Source organism: Diplotaxodon limnothrissa, linkage group LG8, assembly GCF_057381915.1.
Source record: "Diplotaxodon limnothrissa isolate DT_005_m linkage group LG8, D_limnothrissa_male_GT1.1, whole genome shotgun sequence".
NCBI lineage: Eukaryota > Metazoa > Chordata > Actinopteri > Cichliformes > Cichlidae > Diplotaxodon > Diplotaxodon limnothrissa.
The window spans coordinates 25753062-25767186 of record NC_140603.1 but is presented as its reverse complement, the minus strand read 5'-3'; the positions used below and the strand labels follow the sequence as shown (position 1 = coordinate 25767186).

At 42.0% G+C, this 14125-nt stretch overlaps 1 protein-coding gene across 3 annotated transcripts in view; it reads left to right on the top strand.

Moving 5' to 3' along the window:
• Nucleotides 1-14125, top strand: part of tanc2b (tetratricopeptide repeat, ankyrin repeat and coiled-coil containing 2b) — a 190091-nt gene that overhangs the window by 145168 nt on the left and 30798 nt on the right. The window contains exons 7-9 of one of the 3 annotated variants that reach the window (XM_085361558.1): nucleotides 957-1140; nucleotides 2515-2763; nucleotides 8525-8656. In XM_085361558.1, coding sequence (XP_085217684.1) covers nucleotides 957-1140; nucleotides 2515-2763; nucleotides 8525-8656 — 565 coding nt within the window. Of the gene's footprint in view, nucleotides 1-956; nucleotides 1141-2514; nucleotides 2764-7262; nucleotides 7394-7497; nucleotides 7585-8524; nucleotides 8657-14125 lie in introns of those variants that run through there. The other 2 variants (XM_085361559.1, XM_085361560.1) reach the window with 2 other exon arrangements.

Here is a 14125-nt window from a genome sequence, read left to right as displayed (position 1 = left end):
TGTCCCTTCAGACTTCCTCCTGCAAATTAAACTAGACCAGATTTTGCCCTGAGCGCCACTTCACCCCTCTTTTCTGTCTGTGCTTAGGAGAGATTTCCGTGTGTGCCTTTCAGTGACTGACGCAAATACGTGGTTACTTGGCTTGCTTGTTTTTCTGTGACTGTTGCATGCTTGTATCCTATAAATTTGGGCAGGTTATGTGTTTTGCACAAGAGTACATCTGTGGGTGTTCAGAGCAGCTGCTGATTGGATGCAGCAGAGTGTTTATATTTTGTCGCCCGTGGTCGATTGTCTCCTAACCCGAGCTGACATCGAATAGAGTCACTCCAGGGTGCCTGGAAAGTGCCAGGACTGAAAATACTATACATTTATACTACATATAAGATTGTAGTTATGGCAAAGAAGAGGAAAATGTGCATGAAAATAGGGGTTTCTATGGATCTATAAATGCAAGTTAAAGTTAGTATTAGTGTTAAAATGTAACACTGAATCTCTCTATTGTTTTCTGAAAAGAAACCACATCACTGTATACAGTACATATGCTACTTGTAAAATGTATTGGCTGTAGTGAAGGTACCATTATTAAGTATTTTTAAATGCAACTGCCAGGAGTGTTGAGTGTATTTGTGTTTGTAAACATGCTGTACATTTGCAATTTTCGTTAGTTATGCAACGTGGCCTAATTGTTAAAACTTCTTCAAGTGTATCTTGTAGAGAAATGGAGCATATTATGAGTTAGTATTATATGTGTTTGTATACATGTGGGAGAAGGACTAAGAGGATCAGCAGGGGGCTGAGCTTTTGAAAACTGCAGTATTGGAATGGCATTTTCCTTCATATGAGTCACATTTTAAAAGTTCAAACGCTGTACTTTTGCCATTAATACCCATGTGTGCTAATGGAGCTGTGGGAGCCAAAAAAATCTTTAAAACTGTGTTTATTTGTGTCCATCCTAGGGCCAGAACCAGAGGATCAGCCCGTGTTCCACCCTGACCAGCAGCACTGCCTCCCCACCTGCAGGCAGCCCCTGCTCAACCCTCCCCCCTGCCATGCCCGGCCAGGCTGGCAACAGGGACTGCGCCTACGGTTCTGTCACTAGTCCCACCTCGACACTGGAGAGCAGGGACAGCGGGATTATCGGTGAGATCTGCGTGCTGATTCACATAAAACGCCCGCAATGAACATGAGTACATTCATGAATACAGAAAGAAGAAGCAACAAACCCCAAAGAAACTTGAGTTACAATATGATATCGTATCTTAGGGGAAAGAGAAGAGGGAGGGGGGTTGTTTTTGTTTTGCTGTGGTCTTTGGGGCTCCTTGTTTTTTTATGTCTAGGCCATTGAGTTGGGTGAACATGGTAATTCTGCTGGTTCTTTAAAAAACTGTATCTCTACATCTTGTTTTGTCTGAGTTAACCAATCAGACGACTCCAGGTTTTGACCCATTGGCTGACCTTAATGGCAGCTTTATTGGGTTTATGGTGGAGGTATCTACCCCGGAGTAGGTACTACATTTCACCCAGGAAATAATGCTGCTTTCCGTTTGAGGTGGGATGTTGGAAATCTGAGCTGGAATAAACCCCACCAAACCTAATTTCATAATCTGAGATGGTAGCAGTGCACGCAAACCTTAGTAAATCTGTTATGTACATTACTGATTTGTATTTGTTACTTGTTGAATTAGCCATATACAGGGCGCTGACTAGGCTTTGTCTGTGATTGTTCTGTGGTAGTGTTTTTAAGATCAATAAACAGACATTATGCTGTATTGTTGTGTATAGAAAGCAAAACAAATTTTGTTTTCCCCACTACTACTACTGAAATGCAGTCAGTTCAGGAGAGACATCACTTAAATGCCTTTACAAGGTATCCAAGGTAAAAGGAATGCAGGGTTGCCACAAAAACAAAACTAAAGAAAGTACGCCTGAGAGTTCCAACAGTGGGAAAACGGGCCTGTGCATTTCCAAACCACTCTGTACAACTCTGATTGTGTGCTAAAGCCAAAAATCGTAAAATGATATTTTGAATTGTGCAAAACAGTTTGATTTAAATCTGAGTCATGACCAACAAAAAGAAAAATGGTCATTCTGAATGCCATATCCAGACCCGAGCAAGGTACTGTCCAAAAGTCTTCTTTGATCTGGTCTGTGATCAGTTCCCAGTACAGCGAAGGTCCTTTCCTGGTCTTTACACCAACTGGAAGCAGCTTGATACCTCGCCATCATCTGTGGCATTTATGCATCAATTGAAAGGAATCAGGAGCGCCGAAATGCTCTCTGGTGCGAGGCAAAAGTCGAAGCAGGTGCGTCATTGTTTCCTGGCAACAATGGTGAACACCTGCAGTTTGATGAGGAAAGCATTGCATCAACATACCATTGATTCAGAACAACAGCAAATAAATGTGAAAGCAGATGGGCTGGGTGGGTGAAAAGATGACAAAAGAAACTCAAACAAACCCAGTGTCTAAAACAAAAGAAATGATCTAAAAGACTGTGTCATTGTTTGTGTTGCAGCAACTCTGACCAGCTATTCGGAGAACATGGAGCGAGGCAGCAAATACGGCGAAGGCTCGCGGGGAAACCTGAAACTGTGGCAGTCTCAGAAATCAGGCATGGACTCGTTCCTATACAGGGTGGATGAAAACATGACCGCCTCCACCTACAGCCTCAACAAAATCCCTGAGCGAAACCTGGAGAGCATGTCCTCCCATTCTGCCCACTCCATCCCTCTGTACCTCATGCCCCGCCCTAATTCTGTGGCTGGTGAGTCCCTTTCTCTTTCCCCATCCCTCAACTGTGAAAGTTTTTTAAAAAAGGTATTTGTCCAGGAAGCCAAAAATATGGTTATTTACAGGCGAACGACCATGCAGCATACAAATTTTGCCAAGCTAGGGAGCCTTTTCTGGCAAAATTGGATTGAGCTGCTGGTGTTTAGCCATGTCACGCCCTATTTCTGACTTCTTACTTGCTTCCTCTTCACTCCTTTCAGCCTCTCTTCCCATGCTTGTTGTCCTACAGGACAAACTGTAATCCTCCCCTTTTGAATTATTTTGCTAATTTTTTGTGATCGCAAAGGCCCTAAATATATAAATATTTAGCGTCTTGCAGGCTAATTTGCATGACATAACCTGTATTTTTATTGTACCACAAAAGGTTGTTTGAGTATCTGTAGCCTTGTGGGGGTTCTTCTTTCATTTCAGAGTAACTTAAAAACTGAGGTCTCAACTACATTTCTCCTGCAGTTCCCTAAAATTTGGTTTATTCATAAGAGTAGCTCACATGTGCTTTGATTTGATTACATTTCTCCTTCATTTTTGGGAGAAAACTGCTCCAATTTCTAGCTGTCATGGGGTTATGTTGAAATTTTGGGCAAGTGTAAATCCATGCTGGTATTTTGTTAAACTCTCACAGCCCTCTGGTGTAGATTGAAACCATGCAGCAGAATAATACAGTGTGGGAAAGGGAGCATCTGCAGAATAACATACTGCGGCTGGAAGAATATTACACAGGAGAAACTGGCATTTGTATCGCTAACAGAGGCCTTGTTGATATTGGGGTTTTTTGGCCTTGAAAAGCTCCCGAACATAACAGTAAATATTTTAGGAAAAAATGTCAGTTTTATAACACAGAGGCTGCCCTAACGGGCCTGATTGTAATATTGTTCTCATCAGAGAGGCTGTTACAGACGATGAGCTCTGTTATACCTTCACCTACTCCTCCTGGAAAAAGAGTACATGCGTGCAGACTCTCTTATATATTTCACTAAACACTGTAATATGCCTGACAAGGCCTGTCACTGCAGCTATGACCCTCTCTTTATGCTGGTCATGTTCTGCTGTTTGACTCTGTCTGGCAGCGCAGAGACACTGTCGGGTTTAGAGATTCATCCTCGATCTCATCTCCGCCCCGCAATAGTCAGATCTTCAAAAGAGACTGAGTGGGCTAGATACGGCTTAAAAGACATGATACAAGCTGCAGATGATGCAAAATATAAAATGGAGAGAGTAGAAAAGGTGTGAGCGAGGGAAGAATAAAAAAAAAAGGGAAAAGAGCATATGATTTGTCTGATGGCATTTGTGTTCGTCAGGAACAGGAATTCCATATTGAGTAGTGGGAGATGGATACATGTGGAAGAGGAGTGAAAGGGAGTAATCATAATCTCTCTTTCTCGCTCTGCCTCTCCTCCACAAAGAATTATTAGATGATGTAGGGATGGGAGGCAAGCACAGGCTGAGGATTGGCTGGGCTCACACAGCAGTGGAACATCAAAGCCCCAGGCATTAACCGTTTCTATCCCCAAGAGTGACAGAGACTCGCTTTGATGTGCGGGGAGAGAGGGAGAGCGATACGGAGCGAGAGCAGAAGGCGACTGGGGAGGAAAGAGAGAAGGGAGGGGGCTACTCTATTACCTAATGAAGTCAGTGCGTTGGTAGAGCTGAGGATAGATATGGAGGAAGGAGAAACCAAAACCAAGATTTTTTCATCCGTTCACACGTCATGATGATTAAGACAAGTATTGAGTAAATTGTAAAACTGGAGGACTTACAAACAAAAATTGAACAGAAGGAGAGTGAAAATGGTTAAACCGCAGGGTGGGAACTCCTGACCACTGTTGTTTAGGCTTGAAAAAAGAAGGCTAACATTTCCCACATTGACACTAGATGGCCTTTGTTAGATCCTAGATCCTTCTCACCTCGCTGATTTGTTGTAGAAGTCCAATGAAAACAGTGGAATCGACGATACTGCCACGTTGATTTAGGAATCTTGTAGTTTTTAGGGATACGGTTTTGGTTTTTATTTAAAAATTAAAAAAAAAAAATTAACAATAGGGATGATTAATTAATTATAAATATAATCTTACTTGTTATTACATGTATTTATTTCCTGTTTCACAAATAAAGGACAAGTAATAGTGGCTAAGAGCTTGTCTACGTACAACTCTGCATATCCTGGTGTTGATTATGCTAATAAGCTTTCAATAGAATTGAATTTTTTAGCCTAGCATAAACAGCCTAATATAGCTTATTAGCATAATCAACACGAGGATATGCAGAGTTGTACGTAGGCAAGCTCTTAGCCACTATTACTTGTCCTTTATTTGTGAAACAGGAAAATTGAACTGGGACACAAAACTCAGACATTTGTTACACTAATGGCAAATATGTTTCCAGGCAAAATATTTCTAGTCTAAGGTTAAAAAAATCACTTAGCTCTTTTAACCAAGGCGAAATGAAAAAAAGTTTTGTTTTTATTTGCTATGTAGAGAGGATGATGAAATGTAAAAGACTGATGGTGATATCTTCGTTCAGTGCCCACAGGGCACAGATTCAGTTCTGACTGTTTTTAAAAGCCTTGTGACCAAAGATAGCCTGGGACAAAATTCAGATAATGACAGTAATTTAATACCTCACAATGTGACTTCTGCTGTGACCTACATCTACAAACCAACCGACTGTAATGCGGCATGAAATGATGCGCTGAGCAGCGCGACACCGGCATGTGTTAAACAAATTGTTTGAATTTCCAGCAAAGCAGGAAATTCGAGTGGCAACCTTCAGGGATAAAAAAATTAAACCACCCTGGAAGTAGTTTCATTCCAGTTTAAGTTTCTCCAGTGGTCTCTTGCGCCAAAAGCCAGGCAATCACCATAGACTATCATTTTAAAAAGCCCAATTTTGTATCGTTCAAAAGTATTTTTTCAGTGCCATAATTTTGCCAACCAATCGAATGTAAAATGCTGTAATAAGCACCAACGCCACAAACACGCCGCGATTTTCAGCCCGGTGACTACAGCTGACGATAATTCAGCCATTGTGTTCAATTCGTGCTGTGGCTACATGATAACTTGAAATCCCTCCTTCATTCACACAAATCCAAAGCGAAGTTTTACCTCATATTACCCATGTGAATTCAGTCATGTTTGAAACCTGGAAATAATTAACAGCCTAATGGGCATGAGTAAAAACGTTATTGCCTGTATGTCAATTCACCTCATTATTTAGACACTAATGTAATCGGGCCACTGTAAAACTTAATGTTAGGCTTTTTTGTTTTGTTCTTTTAAAACTTAAAGCTTTTTTAACATGGGAGTTTGTGGAGATTGACTCAGTTTCAGAGTCAGCCTCTAGTGGCCATTTAAGGAACTACGGTCTTAAAGGTTACCACTGGGTGTAGGTGTTATTTTTCTAAGTCTACATACATCAAACTTTTTGTTGTAACTAACCAATGAAGGTCTACACCTGAAGTTGCCAGATTAGTGATGCAAATACTGTGGAATCTGCAGGTGTTAATGACGTAATTTACTATGTATTTACAAGAATACATAGACGTCTCAAGAATCTAGCACCAACAGATATAACTGCCTGGGGAACTGTGATATTCATTCTCAGAGAGAAGACTCGCTCTTTAGTCTCCAAATTCACTAAATTAAGGTAACGGCTCACTTGAGATAACGTTTTTCATTTGGGGGATGCACAGTCTACATTGATTTCCTTTTTCCTTCATTTCTTTTCCTAATTTCCTTTCTGGCTTTAGTCTGCTTAGATACATGGTGTTTTAACACCCAGAATTATTGTTTAAATACCTCTACCTCCATTATTTATCATTGCAAGTCATCTCTCTGGTAGATGAGAGGAGAACAGCGAGGCATACAGAGCTCCAGCAGCTACCTCATATCTGTGATGAGTAGTCGACTTCCTGGCTGATACTGGCTCTGGATAGCAGCCCAGCTAGTCTTTGCGAGTGTGTGTGTGAGCGTGTGTGCGTTTATGCCGTTTGTCGCTCTTATAAACAGGAAGTGTCTGATGTGGCTGTCATTACCCAAAGCTCCCTGTTGCAGAGTTCAACATTTTTCTCACTTTTTTTGCTACACCTTCCATTCTCTCACTGTTCCACACTTGGGTTTTTTTCCCCTCTCTTTTTCTTTTCACTATCCGTGTAGTCTTAGCGCACTGGCACGAGAACTGTGAATGTGATCCCCAGCAGCCTGCTGCATTGCAGATGGAGACGATGAGCACACGGATTTGAGTCCTCGCATTCAAACACAGTTGAAAAGGAAAAAAGAGACTTTTCAGCCCTGTAGGCCTGAGTCATTCTTCCTTGGTTTTGCAGGAAATTAATGGCTCCACTGCCCTTGCTTTTAGCCTAGTTGGATGGCCAGCACCTCCCAATTCAGCCAGGGCTGAGGCTTCGGCATTCTCAGCTGCCATTTTCCCTCCATTTTGGGAAACCCATGTGGCTCGTTTTTTGGGTCCATGGCTGGGGTGACTCAGGCAGTCAGCAACACACAAACACAGCCAGTACACATGCTCTGCACTCGACTAAGCTTAACTCCAGTGGCACAGAAGCCACGCTTTGAACCAAGGACAGGACATGGATCAGTGCTGAGGTGCTGGTGAGTGTTACACAGGCGAGAGGTGCCGGGCTTAGAGGCCTGCTCCTCTGAGATTTACCATGCCTTAGTTTTTAGAACGCCTGCAGAGAGAGAGAGAGGCAGACGACAGAACTGAGAAGAGCCATGGATTTTCGGTCACACCTCTCTCCAACTCCTTGAATTTGAATTTTCAAGGAATTTGAAAACTTCAGGTATTGCGTGAAAGACAAATTTCGGAGCGCTGCTTTATTTTTTTCTGGATTACTAATACTGAAACCCATTCTGTTGATCATGATGTACACACCGAGGTTACTGCTGAGGTCTGGGATTACAGATGGGAAGAGCAGACCAAATGTATTCAGGAGTGCAAAATGACAGGAAATTACAAAATTGTTGTCCATCTGCGTTTATCCATCAAAGCTTGCGGAAGACGTTCTTGGTTGAGTCTACAGGTGCACTTCCATCATGTGAAGTGTTTCAGGCCATCTGGCTGAATTGTTTCCGTGTTTAAAATCTGCATGTCGCGGTGACGTGGTGACTTGGCAACTCGGCGCTCATCTGTCAAGGAACCACCAACCTCTCGATTAAGTCCCTTTAATCCTTTCTGCATTTGCCTCGTCTTTCCCCGCTCTCACCTCTTACTGAACCGAGGGGTTCAGGTGTGACGGGGAATCTGTGTGCTTACTCACACTGACGGCACCTAATCTCATTTAACATTCAGTGGTTCCGAGTGTTGGCCCTGAAGACACAGTGTGGTGTGAACAATCAGCAGCCAGCGTCAGACGGTGTTCACTCCATGAATAAGACATTTGTCTACTGAGCTAATTAATCCTGAGAGGGGCCGGATGGCATCTGTCTCCGTGCCGCGTGACAGACACAGAGAAGAGGGAATTTTAGGACATAACCATGTAGGGCTGGCTTTCTCTTTCCTGTAGGAGTCGGCAAGTGGAAGAGCAGAAGCCTGACAGCTGCCTCAGGACAATGACATGAACCTTTGCCACCTTAAGTGTGTGTGTGCCTGTGTTTGTGTGGTTTGGTTATTGTAGTCTCTGAATGCACATGTGTGCTGACAGTACTGTTTTTTTTTTCTTCCTCTCACTCTTAAAACATTCCTCTCTGTCTCCCCTCTGCCTCACACACACAAACACACAGCTACCAGTTCGGCCCACCTGGAGGATCTAGCATACCTGGATGAGCAGAGGCACACTCCATTACGCACCTCGCTGCGCATGCCCAGACAGAGCACCACCTGCGGGCCGGGTCGCTCCGGGCAGGATCTGAGAGGTGAGCAATAAGCCAGAGTAAAGGAGAGCACAAACACACACACATTTGCACAAACGTGGACCTCCTTATATACCTACTTAACCTTCTTATCAGTTGTTCAGTACGAAAGACTTTAAGCATTGTCTTTACGCTGGCTATGAGAGCTACACGTGACAGACTTGAACTGATTATGCATTGAAATAATGAAGAAACTGGCACATTAGTGAGATCCGTCTTCCCCTCTCTATATAAAGACTCCAAATACAAAGGTATGAAGAATGTATTATGATAGAAAATTATTAATCTGAAAAGTTGACATCCTGGTATCTTAGTAACTAAAAGTACAAATCTCAAACTAGTGGATATCTGGATTTTGTATATTGGAAGAATGATAGGAAAGAAAGTAATATGGCTTGACTCACAGACAGATGGCAAAGTTATATGGTCATAAACCCTTAACACATGTATCAATCCCAAATAATGAATTGACCTTTAAAGAACAATTAAAAAACAAAAGGTGTTTGTTATAACATCGAATGAAGCACTTAAATGCTAAAAATTAATAAATGCCATGCTGTATATGTCCATCTTTTTTATACCGTATGGCATGTGCTTGGGTTTCGTTGAGCATTTTGTTTGACTCTTTAATTTTCGTGCCATTTCTGCATCAATATGTGATGACAACGTCTTTATTTATGTACAAATCAGGCAGTAGGTGACTGTTCACCACGTATTGATAGTTTTCAACAAAATATCCTCCAATTCTTTAATTTCTTTTGTTTGTTTTCTAAATATTATGGGGACATTTAGTTTGGATTTGAGCATTTGTGTGATCTTTGTTTTTATAACCGGAATATGACAGTGAGGTGTGGATCTCACGGAGAAACCAAGCAGAGTGCACACTCATGCAGTGGTGAATCATATCCTTCCTAATTGGTTATTTTACTCTCAGAGACCATAAGCTATTAAATGAACACTGTGCTGTACCAGGTAACATTAGAGATCTGGGTTTAATAACAATCTCAACAGGAAAAGTTTACAAAGGCCATAAATGAAGTGAGCAGTAGTCATTTTCTCATGGATTTCTAAATAACCACAGAATCCGCCCCCTGCTGGTCACTAGAAAGAACACAGGTTTAAGGCTTCACTTTTCAGACCTGGAGGCTACGCCCATCTTTTATGCATATGTACTATGATATAAACTGACCCATTGCAGTCATTTACTGTAGTGAAGCATTGCAAGGACTCGGATGATTCTGTGATCAGTAAATTTGTTTTGTTTTAATTTTTTCCACCGATCGGCCAGCTGTTTCACGTCATCCACAGTTCAGACGCAGCGATCGAGACGCTGTTCTGTTCTGTTTCTCATCCACAAACAACAAATCTCGCAAGGCGAAGCTGCATGACGAGCGAGTTATTTTTAAAATTCAAATCAAAGTCAGTGACGGTTCGTTTGCGCTCTGCGGTGTCTTTCAGATGCAAATGCCTGCACGTATCGCTAAGCTCTTATAACAGACCAGTGGTGCGGCTGCGCTGTTGGTGGTGAACTCCGGATGTCGCCGGCTGTTGTCTGTTGTGTCCTCGTGTCGTCCTTCCGTTTCGCACACAATGAGCATTTTGTCATACTGTCTCACTACTAAGATAAAATTTGTCTCTGTGCTTAACATTCAGAGTCCGCTTCACTGCACATTGTTCAAGTCTCGAAAGCAGCGAGTGCCTCTGTGATGGAGCAGCCTCCTTACCACATGGCCAAATGGCCTTATGTCACATTATGTGTCCCCTTGCCCTTCTTCCTCTATCACTTAGCCAGTAATGAGCGCTGTAATGACAGCCCTCTGCCATCCGAGCGAACACAGATATGCATCCCTGTGTGCTTTAAACACCTGTTAAGACCTCACTTAGATGAGATTGTGCTCGACTGAGCGGCGATGTGATTCCCCTGCTCAAGGGCAGCTGGCTGGCGACAGAGTCAAAGAGGTTTTATAGGGAAGAGAAAGGGAAGGAGGGACATGGACATGAAGGAAAAGGGAAAAGACAGGAGACATTGGGTAAGAAGTAGTTGCTCTCAAAGCCTCACTGTTACTGCCAGAGCCACTTGTTTCAACCTTCCTCCTCTAAGGGCAGCCAAGTGTGTTTACAAGCCAAACGACTGCATCCTAGCATGCTTTCTGCCTCCTTGGATCAGTGTCAGTGCCTCCCTGAATGCTCTGCTCCTCTGCTTTCAACAGGAGAGACAGAGAATGAGACAGAGAGAGAGAGAAAAGAGAATTGAAGAACAGTGTTTTCCCCAGAAGATTATGTGGGGACGAATTACCTCAAATAATTCTTGAAATTGAAACCAGACTTGAAGTAGGGAAAACTCAGACTTAAGGATGAACCAAAGAAAAGATTATTTGATCATCCACTTCAGTTGTATTCTGTTGTCTTGAAAGCCTTTTGGTGTTGCTGACCAGATTGTTGATTTTCTAATGATGACCTGCTTTATTTTTGACTATATAGTACCGGTTTGTAATTCTTCACACATGAATAGAATAATGAACAGGCCTCACATGACCACGGAAATTTTTGTCAGTTAATTGTCAAGTTAATTTTGAGCCTCTGCAATTCCTAAACAGTGCAAAATCTTTAAGAAGTCCCTTGAACTAAAGCTGAAAGTCTGCACTTCCTCATATCCTGGTACTTTGTACATCGCCTCACTGAATTTAAAATAAGAGGATAACTTACAAAATTGTGTCATTGTCCAAATATTTCTGGACCTTAGCTGTATTACCAGGTCCCTGCTCTCAATAATAGATGTGAAATGCAAACCTTTAGACAGATTCTACATCTAAGAAAGAGGCTCGCTGGGTATTTTGCATGAGAGGTTGCTGGATCTGGACTTACTGGAGACTGTTGGTTATGTACAGTATTGATCAGGTGGTAGCCAGCTGACAGATGCAGCTCTCTCTGTGGTTGATTCTGTCGAAGCTTCGTTTGATGCCAGCCATCGAGGGCCCAAGCTGTGCTGCTGTTTTGAGGAGAGTGAGTCAGACTGTAATGGACCTTCTTGTGCTCCTGCCTGCCTACCTCTAAGATTTACCACCCACCTTATCTTTTCACCGCAAACTCTCACATAACTGTACACTGCACACGCATTTATCCTAGCGTTCTCTCTCCTTGTCTTCGTCGCTCCACTCCATCCCTTCACCCCTCACCATCTTTTCACCTCGGCTCGCATACACAGAACAGGCTGATGGTTGCACCTTTTGGCTGATAAAATATTTTTAACTCCAAATGATTTTATTACTCCAATTTATTTATATATATATATATATATATATATATATATATTTTATATATATATATATATATATATTTTAATATTAGGGGTGCAACGATACACAAAATTCACGGTTCGGTTCGATACTTTGGTGTCACGGTTCGATATTTTTTCGATACAAAAAAATGTTCATGCATTTTTAATTTGTTATTTATTAAAATTATAAATATATATTTTAACTCAAAAGTACAGTTTTTAAATTTAACCCTAACCCTTGTGCGTGTTTTTTATTTTGACAGCGAATGCGCACCTGCGGACCACTTATGTGCAGCCCTGGTTATTTAGCTCATCATATCGCAGCCACAGAAATTCTTTTGTCCATGAAACCATAAAGCTGCACTTTCTTTTTGCCTTATAGTCTGATTTGTCATAACTTCTCCGTTTTGTGGTAAGCTTTTATTTGGCTGTCACTTCTTCACCCTGACCTGTCTTATTTGGCTCAGCAGAACTGAAATGCTTTTACATGCTCACTCACATAAGCTCAGCGATTCTCTGCGCGATCAACCTCTCACATGTGTAAGCTGCGGGAGATTTCACTTGTCATGTTTGCATAGTAAGCTAACGATTAATAAGACGATGTCAGAGGAATTGGTGCACAAATTATCATCACTCACAGATCAGTGCTGTCGCTCTCTATACACAGTTCGCACGATTGCAAAGTGAAAGCAAAAAAACAAGCGCAAATTCAAACGCAACTTCAATATGTCACATATTGACAGTGGCTCACCGATGCCAATGACATAATTACCCAGCTACATTTCTGAAAGAATGCAAAAGCATTGACATATATTTTTCCTACAATAGCCCGACGGGCAGGGAAGAGATAGATTTTGGTAGCCCGACTGAAAAAAATCGCTAGCTCCGGGACGTCGGGCTAGTGATATTGCAAGCCCTGTATCTGATTGAGGAATCACTCATCTTTGGAAAAGAGAGTTTATTACAGAGAAATGGCTCTTTCCAAAATAAAAGCTATACTATCCGCTTCTTCTGGGCTATATTCTCAGCAGCATAAGGAGAATCATGTGCTAACAGCTGTCTAAATGACTCGGCTAAAGTTAGTAGCATGCTTGCTTTTTTTTGTCTGCTTCCACTTGTCTTTGCACTAGGATGATGTCGGCGTAAATGTGCAGTCATATTCGTTGTGTTCCCACTAGTGCTTTCAGGTTAATATCGTTGAAATGACCTTAACGCCACAACACGGCAAATCTCCGTTAACGAGCTACCGCCGATCACTCCGTGCATGGGGCTAGACGGCCAACACCTTAACGAGCTAACTGCGCTAACACACTAGTTCACACCAATGTAATTGAGCATTGCATGGCACATCCAACATACTGTTTTACTTTAGTCCATGACTCGCTTACCTTCAGGGTCATACGTCACATGAAAACCAAAATAATTCCAAACGCCAGATCTGAATGAGGTTCAATTTGCCTGTTGCAAGTAGAGCTTAACTTCTGTCTCGCTAGCTTGCCCTGCACTCTTCCTTCTGACTATGCTGTCTGTGTGGAGCGCTCAGTGGATCTGCGCTGGACAGTGCAGCCTAGGCGGAGTAGTCGAACACAGATTCACTGAGCGCTCAACACAGACAGCATCGTCAGAAGGAAAATTTATAAAAGAAATTACAAATGTTGTATTGTTCGATACATATGCGTACCGAACCGAAAGCACTGTATCGAACGGTTCAATATCGATACGAATATCGTTGCACCCCTAATAAATATATATATATATATATATATATATATATATATATACCGTATTTTCACGACCATAAGGCGCACTGTGCTAAAAGGCGCAGTCTCAGTTATGTGTGCCCTTACTGTATTTAACACACACATAAGGCGCACTGGACCATAGGGCGCATACAAGTACCGTATGCGTATTTAAAAATAAAGCGGGAGCAAACCTGAATTCGGTACCTTATGCCGGTAATCGTCATCATCAACAACACACAAGCATACAAGTGTGCATATTTAAAAATAAAGCAGGAGCAAAACTGAGTTTGGTACTCACATTTTTATTACCAATAATCGTCATCATCAACAACACACAAGCATACAAGTGTGCGTATTTAAAAATAAAGCAGGAGCAAAACAAAGTTTGGTACTCACATTTTTATCATCAATCAAACCCATCGAAGTCCTCATCCTCTGTGTCTGAATTGAACA